This window comes from Morone saxatilis, unplaced genomic scaffold (assembly GCF_004916995.1).
Source record: "Morone saxatilis isolate NCDOM2014 unplaced genomic scaffold, NCSU_SB_2.0 Contig8, whole genome shotgun sequence".
NCBI classification, from domain to species: domain Eukaryota; kingdom Metazoa; phylum Chordata; class Actinopteri; family Moronidae; genus Morone; species Morone saxatilis.
This window is the reverse complement of record NW_023340257.1, coordinates 7,667,774-7,687,529: the sequence shown is the minus strand read 5'-3', so window position 1 is coordinate 7,687,529 and position 19,756 is coordinate 7,667,774. Positions and strand designations below refer to the sequence as shown.

Here is a 19,756-nt window from a genome sequence, read left to right as displayed (position 1 = left end):
ACACACACACACACACAATACAGTGTTCAACACTCTTACACTTCTTTAAGTGTTTTTTTTGCCAAAAAACATTGTGCACCACTCTTGCCTTTTCTGTAAAGCAATCATGAGTCTGCCTTGAAATCACTAGCATACATATAATTTTTTTTTAAAAACATTTCCTGCCCCTGTGAGTGTCCTTTTCTTCACACTTTTCTTGTCTGCGGGAATCGGTGTCCACAGGCTTTGCCAACGTTACAGTAACAAGGAGCTATTGCTATTTTAAAAGAGTCGATGTCACGGGAGATCTGACCAGACTTGCTTGACCCAGAAGCTGCCCTCGCTCTGCACATGCTAAGGAATGTCAGTGTGAACTGTTACCCCTGGGGCTTTTTCAGAATGACAACACCCACTGAGGGGAGGGAAGGGGCTGCAAGCCTGCTTGCCATAAAAAAAAAAAACATTGTAATAATAATGTACAGCTTAGTTTTAATAAAAAAACAATGTGAATGTTACCTTTCTATGTCTAATGATTTACATTTACTTTATGTAATATCTGATGATCTGATTCTTGTACTGTCTCTGATCCTCTGTCCTCAGCTCTGTGGCTGAGGCTCTGAAGACTGGTGCCACAGTGGAGCCAGAGTACTTTGACCAGGTGACGATTTACTTCAGCGACATTGTGGGTTTCACCACCATCTCCTCGCTCAGTGATCCCATCGAGGTGGTCGACCTTCTCAATGATCTCTACTCTCTGTTTGACGCCGTGCTCAGTAGCCACGATGTCTACAAGGTCAGAGAACATTTGAGGAATTCTCTCCTTTATCTGAACTACATTTACAGATATGTATCTTTATAGATATTATATATTAGATATTTATTTGTAAAAATGTTGTTTGCATTGAGAGACCAAAGTGAAAGGTAGATTAACATTGACTATTTTGTTCATATAATATAATAATAATTAAAAATTAAAACAGCATGTATCTACAATACACATATAGCGCATATAGACAGTTGATGTGCCCATAACTGAAAAAAAAACATGTTATTATATAGGTGGAGACCATTGGTGATGCTTACATGGTAGCATCGGGTCTGCCAAAGAGAAATGGAAACAAGCACGCTGCTGAGATCGCCAACATGTCTCTGAACATCCTCAGCTCAGTAGGGACCTTCCATATGCGGCACATGCCAGACGTTCCCGTCAGGATACGCATAGGAATCCACTCAGGTGAGACACTACAAAGCCAGAGTCTCCATCACACTTAATATAGGTTAAACTTCTACTCCAGTTGAAACATGTTTCTCCCTGCAGGTGCCTAAAATTCATACAGAGTTAGAAAGATCTGATTTATGTTACTGTGCCCCTCATATTTGGAATTTGCTTAAAAAAACAACTTTAAGATGGCCTCATATTCTTCATTGATAAGCAGGTGCAGTATTACCTGTTTCACAGCTCATTGCAGATTATGAAAAAACTATTTTCCCCCAAACTGCCTGTTTTTATCGGCATTATTTATACTTGCTGTCTAATAATGGTTCACCCCAGAGGATACATTTGGTCTCATCGATCACCTACTGTCAAAATAAAACTAATAAAATGGGTTTGGTTAGGCTGCACAAGTTGCTCCTACTTTTCGGGCATGAGTAATTCAAACATATGTTTGAAAATTTCAGTTGTTTTTCAGGCAACCAAAAGTGACTTACATGCACATGTTGATATTGTACTGATCAGTTCTAATGCTGATGCTTGCTGGGAAAGACTGTGGCTGAGAAAAATATAGAGCTTAGTGACCATGCTAAGTAGATTGTACAACAGGAACAAATATTGATGGCAAAACAACAGTGAGTTGATCTTTAAACAGGACAAATGGCTTAATTTTTGGTGTTGTCAGGGCCCTGTGTTGCTGGCGTGGTAGGTCTGACTATGCCTCGGTACTGCCTTTTTGGAGACACTGTCAACACTGCCTCTCGCATGGAATCCACTGGGCTGCGTGAGTGTCTTGCACACATACCCACCATATTTTTTTTAGTGTGTTGTTCCATGTATTGTTTTATTCTAACTTTCTGATCTCCTCCCTTTGTCCCTCAGCTTATAGAATCCATATAAATATGACTACTGTGAAGATCCTCCATTCTCTTAATGAGGGTTATAAAATAGAAGTCAGAGGCAAGACAGAGCTGAAGGTAACATAGCCTACAGTCATTTAGCCTCAGTATTCTGTACTGAGACAAGTATTGTACAGTCTATTAATCAATGTAATGTGTTTTTCAGGGTAAAGGTATTGAAGAGACATACTGGCTTGTGGGGAAAACAAACTTTACAAAGCCTTTGCCAAAACCACCAGAGATCAAACCAGGGTAAGAGCTTCAACCTATTGTTACTCCTTGCACCTTCAATATGGCTGAATTAAATAAAAAGTAATTATAATACTAAATGTGTGCAAATTAATAATGATCAAAAGTATACTTGCTCATACCATACTCTTACCCATCTGATCTAAACCTGTTCTAATATGACTGAAACCCTATTTCTTAAGCAGTCGCCCTTGGCAGGAATGATCTCATGTTCTCTTAGTTCAGTTTGCAGATAGTTTAGTTTAAAGTAGTGTTACGTTTCATTAGTTTCTAACTGTAACTGCCTCCTGCCACTGATACTGTATACTTTCAACTCATGCAAATTGCAACTATCTGGATGTTACTTCAGAGAGGACAATCACGGGCTGAACCCTGAGGATATAGCTTCGTACAGGAGAAAGAAAGCTGAGAAAAAGGCTTGACCTTCTTAGTCCGAACACAGGAGGTAGACCTGCATGCCAGCTGGTGTTGTGCTGTGGAAATGTTACTGTGGCTGTCAGTTTGATGTGACCAAATGCGACCTCTGAGCCTGTAGACGCACAGTTTTGTCTCATTGATTGCTGAATCTTATTGATTGCTCTGTGACCCACTACTCTCATTAATCTCTTGATCTTATCACCTTCTACATCTTCTTAAGCAGATTGGGGAAAGCCCTCTTTGTTTACTTCATTCACTTTTTCTGGCTGGCACATTTTCATAATTAACTCCCACGTATTTTACTGTGTTTTTGGCTGAATTTGTTGCGTTTCTGTCTGCTTTGTGGTATGCTTTCATTGTATTTTCATGTCCTTGAAATAATGTATAAAACAGATGTCTCTGTAAAATACAGTATTGGTCTTAACTCCACCCTCTGCATTTACTAGGGACAACTGGCAGGAGATGGTGACAGAGGAGATCAAAACCCTTTTTAGGAAGGCCAACAGGCAGGTGGACAATAAGATCTGAATGAAAGAAGGAGAAGGTAAGATGTGAAAGAAGCAAAACCAGAGGAGCAGAAGAGAGGAGTACACATCCAGAGAAAAGGAAGAGACAACGAGCTGGGAGGGGCAGGCAGAGGACAGAGAGCACCACACAGCCTCTCACTGTGGCTTAATGCAGACTTGTTTAAGAGGATTGTCCATCGACTGGCTAATCTGCCTGCAGCCAGCGCAGCAGAACACGACGGTGCTAATGTAATGAGAGTTGTCGCATCACCTGCCTACGTACCTGCTGCCAGTAGCACAGGGAAGCTGCACCACTCCTTAATGACGGATGCACTCATTCACTCCTCTCCGCACTCACTGGCCACTGAGTGGTCACCTATTTCAGGGCAACCAGAGGTTCACCCATCGGAATATTGAATGCCCCAGACGCCTATTTCAAAATGAAATGTTATATTTTCTGGTGATAATGTCTGTTTTTAGTTTGCCATAAAAGCTCATAATAGAGTTGTGGTGCCGAGGCTGTTACTTCGCTATGGCTGGATATAATATGTTATTAGCTCTCCAAAGTTGGAGGCAAAGGCTGCTATTGTATATAATTATCAAAAGAGAAGAGCAAATTTGGCACTTTTATTTCTACTATTTTAGAGCAGAATGACAAGGAAAAGTCAGTCAAGTCCATTTGAGGCCATTCCAACAATGTTTTTTTTTATTAAACTGTCACCCTTTTATTTACACTAATGAAAGGGTGACAGTGCTGGGAAAGTAATGACAATGCAGCATAGGGTAATGAAAATGATTTATTTTCTGTTATAGTCAATACAATTTTAAGGTGTACTAGTGAAACATGTTGCTGTTTCCAGTGTTCAGTGGTGGATTAATTCCACTGACACATATTGATGTCAACACCTATAATTATGGTTAAAGTACGTTGATCTAAATTGGATGTTTGTGCTACAACATATCTGTTTGCTATCAATAATAGACCTCTAATACAAAGTCATAAATTATGTGAAGTTCATCGGGAACATGTTTTTTGGTGGTCATTTTTTTTTCAACATCTCAGCATTTTAACAACTTAAAATCTTGTTGGTTTAATGTGTCAATATGAGAACGCAAACTCTGCTCACACAGCAGTTTTTATTCATGACACTGACCAAAATTGCCTCTAAATTGAATTTCACTTTGTCTTGACAAAGTAACTTTTGTGCACAAATTTATTTATTAAAGTTTATTTCTGAGTTCAGGAGAGCAAACTGTGAGCACAAAGTTAATCATGTCTCCAACAGTTGATGTTGCACTATATTAATGTTCCACTACGGCCCAAGACTTTTGTGTTGCCAGAAACTCTAGTGCAGTTTTCCTCACAGATGCATGATGTGTCTGAGTGATACTTATCAGCACCATCTAGTGTCCAAATTAAGATATTTGCTCAGGAGCACTGAATGGATTGTTGTTGTTTTTATTATTATTATTATCGACAGAGTGCTTTTGAGTAAAAATAAAAAGTTCACTGCAAACACATGTTGGCGTAAGGGAATACCTGAGAGCAAATACTACAAATAAAATTAAACAAAATAGTTAATTAAAATATTCAAATATGCTATTTGATAGAACTGTATTTGTGAAAGTTTTGTTTTGACCTAAACCCCAAATATGAAGTCACCTCTCAACTGAAACCATAGCCAATTATTATTAGAACCATTATATTCTAATAACACTTTAAAATAATGCCCTGCATCTCATCATGTTAATCTTAACTGTAGAAGCAGCTTTTTTCATGCTTGGTGTACAAAACAACAGCACAGTCAGTCAGAAATGTGTATATTGTGTAATTTATATGTTGTCATTTGTCTTGTATATTATCACTGCAATGCAAATTATAAGGTGTATGTAAATATGACATCAGTCATAGTAATTAAATCATTGATTTGTAACACTTTCATTGTTTGCCATTCTTTATAGTGCAACCAGTCCTGTTCCTCTTTGCAACCAGAGGGTGGCGCTGCAGCTCTTCTACAGAATTTCATAAGGCATTTGTTTCTTACAAAGGGATTGCATAATGTTGTAAGAGGGAAGTATTCAAGATTTATTCTTGTTTTTGCATTTTGCACCTATTTTTGTGATGCCATTTTGAGAATAAATGTAGACAAATGTCTTAAGATAATGCTTAGGCTGTATAAAAGTCACCTTTAAAAGTACTTTCAGCCTCCTGTTGCATTGCAGTCACCTTTATTAGCTGTGCTGCAATTTCAGGAGATTGAGTTTCCTACTCGCCATGAGAACCCTGCACTCCAGTTTTTGCTCTGCAGAGTCTGCTTTTCCGCAGTTTCAGCTGAACAAAGATCCAACTGGCTTTATATATAGGCTAGCAATGGTGAGGAAAATGAACCACAAAATTCTCTGGATAGTTGTCTATGGCAGATTAGCAATATAAGGAAAGAGCCCTCATTGTCAAATCCCTACATTCCAGACCTGGGAGGATTGTTTGACCTCCAGCCAACTGGAAAGATTGTTATCCTTTTACTTTGAGAAGTTAACTCTAGCGGGCTCACATTCCTCTATTCAACACGCCGTAGGACTGTATCAACTGTGTTTGTACGGTATTCAGAGATGCTTAGCAAAAATAGAACACACACACACAAGGATCATTTTCTTTTTTTTTTATTGAAAAGTGAACAAATTATTATGTAATCACACAATTCCAGGAGCTTCTCTGTGAAAATACCTACAGCAACAAAATGACACAGTATGGTTGGCAAGTGAACATAAAGCAAACACCAGACATTTTGCCACCTTATCTCTGCACGTTCAACTTATGCAGAGAAACAGTTCAGTGCAGACCGGAGGCAAAAATAAAAAAAACTGAGAGCATGAAGGAAAGCAGTGAGACAGAACTGTCAAACAAGCTTGCGCACAGATCTTTTTCTCTTTAAACATTAAAGATAATGCAAGAAAACACACATGGATCGTAGCTGAACAAATACTGGCGAAGAGGATGTAAAGAAAAAGAGTTCATACTTAATATAAGCATGTTGTCTGCTGTGGCAACTGCTGTTTGTTAATGTAAATCTCAAATGAGGCACATATTTGTGACTGAGGACATTATTCAAGCCAAGGGAGCTGGAGGGTGAGACCGTACACAGAATTGTTCCCTGCAAAGGTTTGATGTGTCTAAAAAGAGTAAGCTCAGATACTCAGACCACAGATTGACTATTGGAATGTGCTCATGAGGTAACAGGCATACCAGAAACACACACAAATTCCTGCCATTATTTCACAAATAACATAGCTACCTACCACAATTCACAAAATTAGCATTATAGCTCATCGCGCATCTTGTCTCCTTTAGGTTTGACTACCCTGCCGATGTACATAATGGAGTTGGTCTTGTTGTCCTTCACCAGGAAAATGAAGGGGTGATCCACGTAAAAAAGTTTGGGATTCCTCAGTTTCTCAGAGCCGAAGATGCTGGTGTCGTATGGGTTTCCTTCCACATCCAGCTCAAGGGTTGACGCGTGGAAGATGTTAGAGAGGTAGAGGTCCTTCTTTCCGGAGATGTTGGACAAGTCTGCCTTGGCTTTGTCCACAGCCTCTGTCAGGCCGAGCTCAGCCAGGTGTTTCTAGAAAAGACAGAGAATTGCTCAAGTCAAGGGGTTGTGATTTTTACGTGTCTATACAATAACTTTTCATTGTTACAGCCATTTCTCCATCAAATAGCCACTATTTACCTGCAGGTTGTGGCTGACATCCACTGCGATTTTGGGGAGGGAAATGGCAACAGCCCTGTTCTCCATCTTGCTGATCCAGGTGTCCACCTGCTTCCTGGTCAGGAGTTTCTCCAGGCGCTCTAGGGGCTCCAGGTGGTAGGGCATGATCATGATCATAGAGGCCTGCTTCTGGCCCAGAGGCATGTTGAGCACATAGATACGGTTCTCTGTGTCCTCGTAGAAGTCATACAGACCTGCAAAGAGCGGAGAAGTCAGATGTCTTATCTTGCTTGCACTGTTGTTGGTAGAATCAGTTTTGAAGACATAACAACATATGGTCGGGGGGTAGAGATGATGGAGAGAAACTCACCAGTACGATGCATCATCGGAACTCCAACGGTGAATGAGCGGGTAACCAGGAAAGCACGTGTGTCCACCATTTTATCATGGAATTTCTCATTCCAGTGAGCTGTGGGACAAAACACAGAGACAGTTACATGTCTGCACAATCCTTTTGCATGCGACATTCGGCGTGACCAGACATGAAACCGTGGCTTTGAATAAGAGACACTACTTATACTCACGCTTGAAGAACATAGCATTGACGATCATGGCTCCATCTGGGTTCTGCACATCCTTGGTGATCTCAGGCAGCTTGCCACCTGTAGACTTGGCTGCCCACTCGTTGATGGAGTTCACTGCACTCCTCTTGTCCCTGAAGTTTATTTTTGAATGGTCATAGTTGTAGTGCTTCTTGCTGTTTTTCACAAAATCATCTGCAAAGGAGACAGAGCTGGGGCCATAGAGGCGGTTGTTGATCTTCCAGGTAGTGTTGCGTGTCTTGGCATCGCTCACCTGGGAACGTATAAAGAGTGACAAATGAGCAATATATAGAAAGTACTGAGGGTCTAGTTTGAGGCTGAGTACCAAATATATAGGAAATAAAATTAATGGTATCAATGGGATACATAACATGTTGGTAATAAATTCTTACATACAGTGTTGGATATTGTTGTACTTACCTCAGTGAGCAGCTCAGACAGGCCTGCATGCAGATGCTCATCCTTCAGTTTATCAACACTGAGGACGGTTTTGACCTGGGAGGCAGTGGTGGCCTTGCCACCAAGAGCCACAATCCCCAGAGAGGAGGCCACGACCACAGGAGAGATGAGGATGTTCTCTGTGCCTTTCTCCTTTGCCATGTTGTGGTAGAGACTAGAACAAAATCACAAATAAGATTATATGTTGGTGTTCCTAACAAAGAAAGAGAACAATGCTTAAGCAAAACCAAGAGTGTATAATAGAAACTTAATTATAATCATAGTAATATATAGATTTCAGACCTGAAGGCCAGATTGGCACTGTTGTCAGCCAGTGTGGTGGCATGGCTGCTCAACTTCTTGTCCTCTGCAGAGGCCACAAGGGCCAGCAGACAAAGAGCTACAATGTTGGTCATCCACATCCTGTCTGTCTCCAAAAGCAGCTATAGCAGCCTGTGAAAAATGAACAAAAGAAAAAGTTAGGGTTAACATTACCTAACCCTGGCTGGTCTCCTAATAAAAGAGATATGTGTATTGAGTTTGAGATGAAAGGCACACATTAGAATAACTCCTCAGAATGGGTTTGTGGAATGAATGAATCTTCAGAACTATTTTATTTTAATAAAATCATATCTCACAAAGCACATACTAGGGCACAGACTACGATTTGGATGTGAAGCTGTTAGTGGAAGGGCAGGATTGGCTCAGCCCACACAGAAAGCTTTGGAATGCCTCCAGTTTCAGGCAGGCACGTTCCTCGCCACGTCAGCAGCAACTGATGCTTAGCTGTATAGCTGGAGCTGCCTTACACGCAATGATTCGAGACTGAAATATGATGCCTTCTCTGTTCTCTACATTTATTGTAATTGACGCAAAGTGTTGCACATCAGCACTTTGATGAATTTAATTACTTCTTCTTGAGACACATCCCTGTGTTTCACTGTGCAGACATTCAGTCCAGTCTTTGATACTTTTACTTGTTCTTGCAGCAGCACTCTTGAGCCTTCCTTTGTCCCAGAGAAAGGGCGTGTGCCTGCAGTCTATATTAAACTCATTCCATCACATGTTCAAACAACAAAGCCAGTACATAAGGCGGTAATTAACCAGCTGCTAGGCATCTCTGAACATGTCTCTGGTCCCCCTTCACCATCCTGAGTGCAGAGATATGTTTGTATATCTGCATCTCAGTATTTGCATATTTGTGATACAGCAGAAATGACTTTGCATCATATTCGGATACCTTGAGATGTTTTGATGTCTGCGATTTTCATTCTGAAAGACAAGAGGTGTATGTAGTAATCTCCATAGAGCAGGCAGTAAAACATTATACAGGCTCTGAGCGAGGCATATTCTGTGTTGTTTTTTATTTTTATCGTCTTATTTCCCAGTTTTAAACATTTAGACTTAAAACATTTAAGCTTTAGTTGAGTTATTGTACAAGTTAGTCTTCACTCATTCAGACACGTAAACTTTTTTCATTGGCTGGGTGTGAACCAGAAAAAAAAACTTTCATCCAATCAGCTGTGCCACAGTGGAGCAGCACTGATTTCTGGAGGAGAGGGTTGAACCCGGGTGCTTTTATCATCAAAAAGTAATGGATAAAATTGGGTGCATATAAAGTACTTTCCTTTAGTAAATCTGATTACACTTAATGCATTTAAACAGACTGCAAAGCAGTGACATGCAAGAGGCAAAAAGCTTTAGTATCACCATGCTGGGATAAGTTTAAAAACTTCAAGCTCTCCAATTATTTTTTCTCTACAAATAAAATACTGAGTGCTGGTCAAACAGCCAGAGAGATAGCAGAGATTTGAAACTGGTTAAAACAGAAAAATGCTGCTCTGTAAATTTAAACCATAAAAAACAAAGCAGCCCTTTCATCCTCTGCATTCCTTCCAGAAAACAAAGACAGTTATCTTCTAATCCTTACCTGGCACAAAGTCGCTGGATTTCTTCTCTGAGGTGTGTCCTGTAAGAAGCGTATCTGTAACACACTCTCCTGCCCTATATATCCTGAGAAAGAACTTTCTAGAAGTGGGAATGGGATATTCAAATGAGGGTGTCTGCCTTTTCTCAGGAAGTTGGGAGCTGGGACGTCCCCCTTTGAAACCACAGGCTGGAATGAGAGGGGTGGGTGACTTCCTCAGCACTGGTCTGGGCTCAGCTTTGAAACTTTCCCAGCAGCGGCTGCAGACAGAAATGCATTGAAAAATCAGATTCTTGGTCAGCCTGAGTTGCTGATGTACAGAATTACTCCTCAGCCTAAAGGTCCTAAAAGCTGCTTGCTGATTCAATCTCTAACACTGGTTTCATCATGTGTAAAACATAAAGAACACAATGTGTTTTAATATGAATAAAGGATTCTTGTGCATGAAACCTTGTGGCAAATGAACGCTGCTTTTGCAGTCATTGAAAATTTGAGAGTATTGAGAGTATGAGCCTCTTTAGAACACCATTCTTCTGCAATCTCAGCAGACAAGATTAACGTCAGTGAAAGGGCACACTCTTTGCAAATGTTCCCAGAAGAAATAAAAGTAATTTTCTTTGAAAGCAGTAATTTTATTGCTGTTAACCTTTTTAAACGGATGTCTGATTTCAAACGGAAACTTCCAGAACTTCAAAAGCTTCACTCAGTATTTGTGCTTCACAGAAGTTGCAGGATCTCCAGCCCTGCCCCACCCCCACAGTGCCACGTCTCTCTAGCTCAGCTGCTGATTGTAGGGTGGTTGAAGGATGGGGGTGTTGGACGACCACTGTCATAAAAACTGCAGTGTCCTGACCGGGACCTCTTGTCTTAACTTATGCAAGCATTTTAAACAAAAGAAGTTATAAATACTTGTGTAAAGCTGTTCAGCGTTTACTTGGATACTTCACATTGATATTAATGTCTGCACTATGATATCAGAGTCAGACAATGTTAGTCATTAACTTTTCTGTATCTTCTTTAATCTACAGAAACCAATCAAACATTTGTCACACTTGTATTCACTATAGAGAGTAAAACATTTGATAGATAAGTTGTCACTATGATTACAGAATAAAATCAACATAACAATTGATCAAGGTGTCTGACAAACAATTTTGCAACCAGAGGAATTCCATCAATCTTAATCCCCAAACTCCCCCTCTTTTGCTGCGCTCTGCAAATTGCCAACTGATGAATGATGCCAACTGATGCCTTGTACTGTAGTTTATAGTGGCTTGTTGGAGGGGGGGCTCCAGAAAGTTCTATGAAAGTTTGATGTTTGAAAAAAAATCCTCTCATTTCAAATTATACCATACTCCCATTTTTGGGGATAGTGAGGCCACCTACTACTTTAACACACACGGGCAGGTTTGCAGCTCCTTCCCTCACCTCAGTGGGTGTTGTCATTCTGAAAAAGCCCCAGGGGCAACAGTTCACACTGAAATTCCTCAGCATGTGTAGAGGGCAGCTTCTGGGTCAAGCAAGTCTGGTCAGATCTCCCTGTGCACATAATCTCCTTTAAAGTAGCAATACTTTCATTGTCTACTAATGTGTGGCAGAGGCCTGGAACATTCACACGGACATGAAAAGAGTGAAGAAAAGGACACTTACAGGGGCAGGAAATAAAATAAATGATTTGTTTCTATAAAGAAGTGTAAGAGTGTTCAAGGGGTCATCCAAGATTGTGTGCGTGTTTTTGTGAGGATAAAGAAGCTTCCAGCACTACCACCACGTGCAAACATCTACAATACTATCAGAAGATTTAAGATATGGCAAGGAAAGACATAAAGGCTATAGGCACAACACTAAATGATGCAATATTTCACCAACTGTTTTTGAAATATTTTCATAAGATTGCTTCTCAAAGAGAATCTGTTATGCAGAATGACAGACCTCAGAGGGTGGAGCGATTCTTAAATAACTGCAGCAACGTAATGATCTGGAGCCTAGTCAACATCTGAACCTCATTACTCTAACCTCAGCACCAGTCTTGGTCAGTTGCATCCTCAGTTGTGTCTTTCTTAGCGTTGCTAAAAGAGGATCTACCAATAAGATTTTTGCTTGCTGGTATCAGTCAGTAAAAGTTCATTTGCAGTCTATAAATTTAGATTTAAATGATAAATTATGCCTATGGTTGACAGATTACCAACACTTTTAACAGGATCATCAATAATGTACTGACTGGGGAATGTAAGAAATCATTACACTTTGTTGTAAGTCTTTGCAATTTATCAAGTTGAAAGGCACATTTTATAAGTAATGGAAAGCAATAAAATTAAAATCAGCTGCCCATGCAGTTGCCCTGTAGAGGAGGACAGACAGACAGACCCCTACGTGGGGGTTGTGAACAAACAAAGGAGTTCAGTCACTCTCCTGTCTTACCATCTGTGTTAGCCCTTCAAACAAAAACTCCAATAGGACTTTGGCAGCTTGTTGCAACTGTAAAGAGGTTTTCTCAACACCTCTCTTTTTGTTTATCTCTTCTATATGTATCACTGTCAATGATTCCTCTCCAGTGTTCCTTCCAGATGGGCTACATTCCAGTGCTAAAACTACCCAGCTGTATCAGTCTTTCATTACGATTCAAAGTTGCTAAAAACACAAAATGTTTTTAAAATAATCTTTTCTTTAAACGTTTTACAGATGATAAATATTGTATATGATGTATATGCAGTATCAGTGTTGGTTGTAATCTTGCCATTCTCTCCCAAACTACTACGGCCACGACTACACTCTGAGAAATTGTTATATACATAGACTGCAGGGTAGGAAGACGAACGCAGCTGCCAGGAGGACTATGACGCAAGACCTGAGGAATGTTTCAGTCTTGCTGTATGATGTAACTTTCTGAACTTTTCTGTCTATGAGTGCAGAAAGGTGCTTGATCATATACAGTTTGTTTAATGTCCGCATTGTCTAAAGCAGACTTACATTAGCTGTAATGAGGATACAATAAATTAGACGCCTATTTGGATGCTATGTTTTAACTAAATATAGATATATTTAATGCATTTTATATTAACTGGAGAGTTAGGACCACTTGCTCCTTCTCTGAAACAGACAGAATGACCACATAGTCAAAATGAAGACATGAACTGTGTAACTGTACTAAACAACTGCTACTTCATAAGGAGTAGTTTCTTAATAAAAGCTGTTACTAACCTGTTCCATTCTCATATGAATATCTCATATAATATTGTTTATTAATATATTTATTTTATTTCATTTTCAGTAGGAAATGTATGGCAAAAGATTGTTATCATCATACCACTGTCTAAATCCAGTCACTAAACAGTTCTTCTATCTTTATTAAGAATAGACAACGCCAACATTTGACATAGATCTGTCTGATTTAAAAATCAAATAAACTATTTTTGGTGGGGTAAAAGGATATTCCATTAAAATCATTAGGTTGGCCATATTGACCACATGTTAAAAAATTGTATTCAACAGAATAACAAATGTTAGTTGGATACTTTCTCACTGCAGAGTAATAAACTGTCTACTTTGGATCTAACTTGATGACAAGGCAGGAGGTGAATCTTTCTAATGGTTTTACTACTGAGCTAATGTGCCCCCTGGTGGCAAAAGTTTGAAAGCTTCCTCCAAGGCCATCATAGTAATTAAAGTCTTAATTAAGGTTATATTCAAGTTTATGTTCCTTATTTTACTCTAAGGCTGTTTAAAATTTAACTTCTTAATTTTTTAATCTTCCACTGTGTGAATGTGAAAAAATGCAAAAAGAAAAATGTTGCACATAAATCGAAGACATCCACCAACCCTTTAAGTTTTTAGAGAAGCCTTAAATCTTGGATATAAACACTGAAAGTCTACAAAATTAGAAGAACCAGTGTAAATTATTTTAATTGTTTGCAAGATTTATCTGCTAGTGCATTGCATTGTGGACTAACAGCCACTAGATGGGGTGCAAAAGTAAAGTACGTGCCCCTTGCCAGAGGTTCAGCAATTTGGTTTTCACTGTGGAAAAATTAAAGGACATGTAAATTAAAATATTCAAACAATAATTCTCAAGCTCAGTGAATGTGTAACAGTTCATAACATCAGCGTGTGTTTCTGGCCTCTATACCTGTGGGATAGTTGTTACATACATTGGAAAACCTGTTTCAGAGCTAAGTAACAAGTTTCATACCAACTCCCTACAGAGATCTATACAGTATTATATTAAATCCATGCTGTTTCAATCCCCTTCAGACTCGTTGCACTGAGGCCTCCGAACAAATGGCACCCTGCTGTGAAATTCCAGCAGACCTTTAAAGTCACAAGCTGTTGAATTGGCATTTAGTCCAAACAGTCTGGCTGCGTTGGTATTCTCATTATTCGTCTTTGTTCACCCTCTCCCTGCACCAGTCGTGTTCTGTACCCTTTCAGACAACATCAGTCACAAACTCTTCACCCGACCCTGCTGCATTACGTAACACACCACATGCAGAGAAGACCCCTACCAGCCGTCCTACTCTTCCTGCCTGTGGAGGCTGGTTGGCATTTAAAAATGGGTGGAGTTCATAACAAAGTGAAGCAGCTGGAGCTGCTGACTAATGCCAACCTGTGGTGAGAGGAGCAGGGAAGCCCAGGTCAGCCACTTCAAACAGGGATATGTCACAGGAAATGCCCTTAAGGGGAGCATTTCCCTTGCTTCGCCACCTGTAGATGATCATGGAGCGACAATGCCATGGTGTGTGTGTGTGTGTGTGTGTGTGTATGAATGGCTGCATGCATATGAGGGTGGAGATATAATTGCAACATCAAATTGCCTGATAATTAAGGTGCTGTTTGATCTGAATGCAGCTTTATGCAACATGTCTTAAGAAAGACACAAATGCAGGCACACACTCTTCATTTCCATCAGAATGACGCTAAAGTATCTGGCAGCATCACTGCACTGACTGTTTCCTTGGTGATAAATCAAAACCGTTTCTCCTTTTAGCCACAACTCCTCCTACACTTGACATAGGAATGTTCAGAGTTCAGGCGAATTAATTAAATGCAACTGATCTGAAAATGGTTGAACACATCAAACACTGTATCTGTGCTGGTGAGTCATTTTCACACTACAGAGACCTGCTGACCACCTGTCATTGTCCAGGATGATCATCACAGTCTGAAGGAGCTACACTGTGTTCTCTGATATAATACATATTTGAATTTGTCTGTGTAGCCTTGGTGTAGATTTAAATGATCTCACATGAATAATTAGCTGATGACAGGAGGATAGCAAGAACATTATGAGATAAACAGTTATCTAAACACTGTATACTATATATAATAAATTCACTTCCATGTGTACAGGTGTTTGAAAAACACTGGGCTGTATTTAATTATATACTTGTGACTGGTCCCTGTATCTAGAACCATGGGATCAGAAAAGCGATAGGTCCCTGTATAATTGGGTCCAACTCCCAGCTGTGGATTAACTCTGCCCTTGTGCGTATTGCTGAACTGAATCTGTATACTTCAAATGCTCTGATGATGGCTCTGTGCCAAAAAAGTGTTCTTCTATTGTGACGTGAGCCAGTAAATAAGTGAAATGTGAGTATTTGGTCCTTGTTCTTTTAAACATTGGGAGGTATTACCCTTCCATATTTTTAAAATATGTCCAATGATCAATCATTATGAGTCCATCTAATCAAACTAGCATATTTCAACATCTTTCTTGTAACAATCAATTCTTCTTTCTTACAGCACTATCTGGATTTACAACTTAATTAAGGATTCATTGTATCCGTCAAGTTGGTACACAGTGTTTGTTTATGTTTTCAACATATTAAATTGTGGTTAAAATGTGGTTAAATGTAACTTGACCCTGAATGCAGTTATTGATCCAATTAACAAAAATCGGATTCATTTCCTGAAAATCATTCCCCCCACAAAGGTCAACGTCTGACATTACAGGCACTGTGGCACGTCTATAAAGCTAACAGGACATTAGGACGAATACTAAATGTGTCACAGTGTGTGTCAATCGGTCGATTGCGAGGCAGCGCTGACATTACATGGTCTCTGATTATGACTGCAGATGGTGTTCTTGTGACAAAAATCAATAAATCAGTTTTGTTTAATGAGTCATCTGCTATGTGTCAATATGACATACTACAACATGCAAGGCACCCCTTTGATAGTTTGATTGTTTACGTTATTTATTTGGCTGGTGGATTATTAATGAGACTTATTTTATGAACAGCAATTATTTTGATCAGATCCAATGGTCCCACATAAGACATTCGCCATATGTTAAAGCAGGAAACAATCACAGAAAGATGTAATGCAGATGAGTAATCTGACTCAAAGGAAAGTCTGTCTTCATTTTAAGAGAGAATAAAAAGATGAAGAAAAAAAAAACAGAAGTGATAAAAACAAGACTGGTTTGAGAAATAAACCTGCTCTGATGACCAAACACTCCAAGCAATCAGGGCTGTTTGTGACCTTTAATCTTTGTCATGTGGTAATAATCAACACTGCATTTTATGTAGTATCTCACAATATCACCAAAGTGTATCAGGTATGCTGTTAAGATAATAAACTGATTGATAAAATGCCCTTTTGGCTTACACGATATTTACACGTTGTTGCGTTCAAGTGGCATCGGATTTTCTGCTTACGTACGACCGATCTGTCAACTGGGTGTACCCGATGTTTGTAGTTTAGCACCATTTGGCTTCGATTTCTCTCACTAAGGTTGCTAGAACTTACAATAAATTCAATTCTGTTTAAAAACTCATCAATGGCCTTCAGTTTATCGAAATGTCGGCGATTCCAGTCAATTAAAACGACGCGAACGGTTTAAAGGTGTAGCAACCAGCGCAGCAAACCCGATGTGACCTGAACGCGCAGTCCCAGAGTAAAGTCAGCTTGGTGCCCCCCTCTCTCTCTCTCTCCCTCCCTCTCTCTCCCTCTCTGTACAGCAGGGCTGGAGATAAAAAGACCGACCGACACACACTCCTCCCACTATTCAGTACATTGAATTACTCTGCCTGGTACCGCCGCTCACAAAGACAAGAGGAGGCACGCTTTACCTTGAGAGGGGACAAAGCAGAGGACGGAGCAACTCTAAATATGACACGGGACGTCTTTTAGCTATCGCCGAAGCCACCGACACCGTCCCGTACTCACCCGGCTCTTTCCTCCCTTTTGTTTTCGGTGTGAAACTTTGACTCTGTCAGCATTTAGCGACCACCCACCCTCTCACACGTTACCTTTGACACGAGTTGTCCCCGTTTGACTCTCGGGAGAGGAGAGGGGGGTGAGCGTTTTTACCGGGGAGAGAAAGAAAAAGGAAAAGCCTCAACGTGTGCCGCAAAGCTAACTAACCCGAAATCAGAGGAAAGTGGTAGCAGCCCCCTCAGACAGGTGAGTGTGCAGCGGATTGTTGGAGGGGTTTGTCACATTTACCTGTAGGGGGGGTTCATAGCAGCACTGGTTTCTGTCAGAACATTGTTGCAGTTAGATATGTTGGGAAAGTGTTTGTAGCTCTCGGTAATGTCAGCTTTTCTTTTTCTTTTTCTTTTTCTTTTTCTTTTCTTTTTTTCTCTCCATGGTAACACTAGGTCACGTAGCTGTAACGTGCCCACAGTCAGTACAAGCCAGTCACAACTTACTGGAAGTGGCAGGTTTCTGTCCTGTTCTGCATGTGTTTGCATATGTAGAGGTTGGATCGTGTGTTACTGTGAACCTAATCGGTGCCCATCACAGGGTTTAAGCTCAGTACACCTTTGTGCTGAAACTGTGGATTGATTCACACACCTGAGTTTCTTCACCATCACCTCATTGTATGTATATCTCCCAGTCAGTGCATCATGTAAAGACACATATTGCAAGTGAATCCACAGAGGCTAGCAGTGGGTTGCTCCATGCACAGCACTCTTGCCACTTACTTGCATAATTTATTACCACCATTATTTTTTATTTTTTGTTTTGAAGATGAGGATTTTGCATTTGGATGTTTCCTGGTATGTTGGTGTTCCAAGAAAGATTAGTGTTGTTGAGATCATGGGACGACTTATTGCGTTTGTGTCGGGAAGCTCTTCATCAGAGGCAGTTTAATCTAGTAAACGCGCAGGAGTTCAATGGTCTTAAAACTTTGGCCACTGGAGAGGATCCATTTGGTGTATCGTCTCGAACTGTTAGATCTTTCTCGACTGTGTTAACACTTCCCCATCTGTCACGACTACACTTCCAGTAGAAACGCGTCTTATTTGTTTTTCGGCAAGGCTTCCATTTGACAATTACCCTTCATCATCACCATCATCATCTAGGCTTTAAAATGATGACTTTTAAGGCGATTAGGAGCTGTTTTGTCAGAGTTTCAAAAGAAAGATGACTCAGGACGAGTGACTATGCAAGGCTGTGTCTTTTTATTGCTTTTTTACAACATCTATAAATGGACTGAAGGGCCTTGGAGTGGAGTCTGCTGAATGCTGTGTTTTTGAAACTTTTTGGCTTGTACAGTAACGCACTGTATAAGCTCCTGCATAGTAAGTGGGGCTCCTGTCCCGAGGGCAGCCAGCACTATGAAAATGTTTTCAGGTCATGACATTGAAACTCATGTTGTTTGCCACACGAGAATATAAACATGGCTCTGAACAGTCGGGTCGCTCCGGTTTCAGCTGTGGGAGAAAACTATACAACGGCTGACATTTTGAGGTTGGCTGGAAAAAGCAGTGACATAACGTATACATCTCTACAGTCCTTCCACTTGTTCTTGGATCCGAGTGGCAGTGGAGGGGTGAGGTGTTGTGTGGTTTCAGAAATGTTCTTTTTTTTTTTTGAGAATAGGGGGAGAGATATAATAGGCCAGAACATGGAGGAATGCAGAGTGCTGTGGTCGAAGCAGTAATCCACTTACTGGATACCACAGTGTTGTAGAAGCATTTATCTACCTGCCAACCATGCATATTGCTGCTGATTAGACATGTAGAGTGGCAGACAGTAGCTGACCCTATTGTCCGTTTGAGTCTAGTATTGGGTGGGATTGATTCTGTGTTTCAGCCGTTCTGCTTTGCCCTGCTTATGCAACCGCTGTACACCTCTCTGTTTATGTGCTGTGTCCCTGAATAGCTGTTTCTAAGAAGGCAAACATGACCGACACTCATCCCCACACTAGATGCCAGCTTCATATACACGGAGGAACACATCTGTAAGATCTGTCAAAGCTGGACACAGTCATCCAGAGTGAGTCTGACTTGTGAAAAAAAAAAAAAAAAAACCACAAGCTGTTTATTATTGTCTGCCCTGAAGCAGTGAGATCAGATCCAGCCCTCCCCGTCTCCCTCTCGCTCTCACACGAACGCACACACGCGTTCATCGTCTGTACCGATCCGCAGTAAGAGTAACGAACCTCCACACAGAGCTGGCACGCGTCGGAAAGCGTTTGCTGTTAATTTAGTTTTCCATGTGGTTCCACTCGATGACGCAATAGCCAAGGTTTAATGCAAAAGTGATGGGTGACTAAGTTGGATTTAAAGGTCCAGTTTGTGATGTAGGGGTCTCTAGCGGTGTAGTTGCAGATTACAATGCCCTCACCTCACCCTACTGTTCCAAGCACGTAGGAGAAGCTACAGTGGCCACAAAACTCTCAAAAAACTCAAAGGGCCCCATCCAGAGACGGTGTTTGGTTTGTCTGTTCCGGGCTACTGTAGAAACACGGTTCAACATAGCAGCCTCCGTCTCAAAAAGAACAAACACACAGTTCTTATTTTCAGGTGATTGTACACTAATGAAAACACACCTATTAATATTATATTCTATTTCTGCCAACAGATCCTC

The 19,756-nt window shown here is 40.5% G+C and overlaps 3 protein-coding genes across 5 annotated transcripts in view; 2 read left to right on the top strand and 1 right to left on the bottom strand.

Annotated features, from left to right (window-relative positions):
- Window positions 1-3,908, top strand: part of gucy2f (guanylate cyclase 2F, retinal) — a 10,862-nt gene extending 6,954 nt beyond the window's left edge. The window contains exons 13-18 of the mRNA XM_035680177.1: window positions 580-772; window positions 1,039-1,213; window positions 1,878-1,976; window positions 2,075-2,169; window positions 2,258-2,343; window positions 3,204-3,908. Coding sequence (XP_035536070.1) covers window positions 580-772; window positions 1,039-1,213; window positions 1,878-1,976; window positions 2,075-2,169; window positions 2,258-2,343; window positions 3,204-3,285 — 730 coding nt within the window. The 3' untranslated portion in view covers window positions 3,286-3,908. The remainder of the gene's footprint in view (window positions 1-579; window positions 773-1,038; window positions 1,214-1,877; window positions 1,977-2,074; window positions 2,170-2,257; window positions 2,344-3,203) is intronic.
- A 2,000-nt stretch (window positions 3,909-5,908) lies between these two features.
- On the bottom strand, window positions 5,909-10,076 carry serpinh1b (serpin peptidase inhibitor, clade H (heat shock protein 47), member 1b). 3 transcript variants are annotated; one of them, XM_035680527.1, is made up of 8 exons: window positions 9,941-10,065; window positions 9,251-9,282; window positions 8,314-8,463; window positions 7,993-8,185; window positions 7,555-7,825; window positions 7,341-7,439; window positions 6,992-7,224; window positions 5,909-6,883 (listed from the first exon to the last, which is right to left on the bottom strand). In XM_035680527.1, the coding sequence occupies exons 3-8, from the start codon at window positions 8,430-8,432 to the stop codon at window positions 6,581-6,583; spliced, it is 1,218 nt and encodes a 405-aa protein (XP_035536420.1). In that variant the 5' UTR covers window positions 8,433-8,463; window positions 9,251-9,282; window positions 9,941-10,065; the 3' UTR covers window positions 5,909-6,580. The 3 variants fall into 3 exon arrangements, with proteins under 3 accessions (XP_035536420.1, XP_035536423.1, XP_035536422.1); XM_035680530.1 differs by lacking the exon at window positions 9,251-9,282 and having other exon boundaries at window positions 9,941-10,076; XM_035680529.1 differs by lacking the exon at window positions 9,941-10,065 and having other exon boundaries at window positions 9,251-9,934.
- Window positions 10,077-16,896: 6,820 nt separating this feature from the next.
- Window positions 16,897-19,756, top strand: part of gdpd5b (glycerophosphodiester phosphodiesterase domain containing 5b) — a 40,074-nt gene continuing 37,214 nt past the window's right edge. The window contains 1 exon segment of the mRNA XM_035680621.1: window positions 16,897-17,341. The gene's annotated coding sequence lies outside the window, so the exon portion shown is untranslated.

Bases quoted from the DNA above. Each gene is read 5' to 3' on its own strand.
- serpinh1b (XM_035680530.1), bottom strand. From the start codon at position 8,432: ATGTGGATGACCAACATTGTAGCTCTTTGTCTGCTGGCCCTTGTGGCC. The intron at 8,186-8,313 runs GTCTGAAATCTA...ATTTTGTTCTAG, and splicing joins AGTGCCAATCTGGCCTTCAG to TCTCTACCACAACATGGCAA. The intron at 7,440-7,554 runs GTGAGTATAAGT...TTTGTCCCACAG, and splicing joins CAATGCTATGTTCTTCAAGC to CTCACTGGAATGAGAAATTC.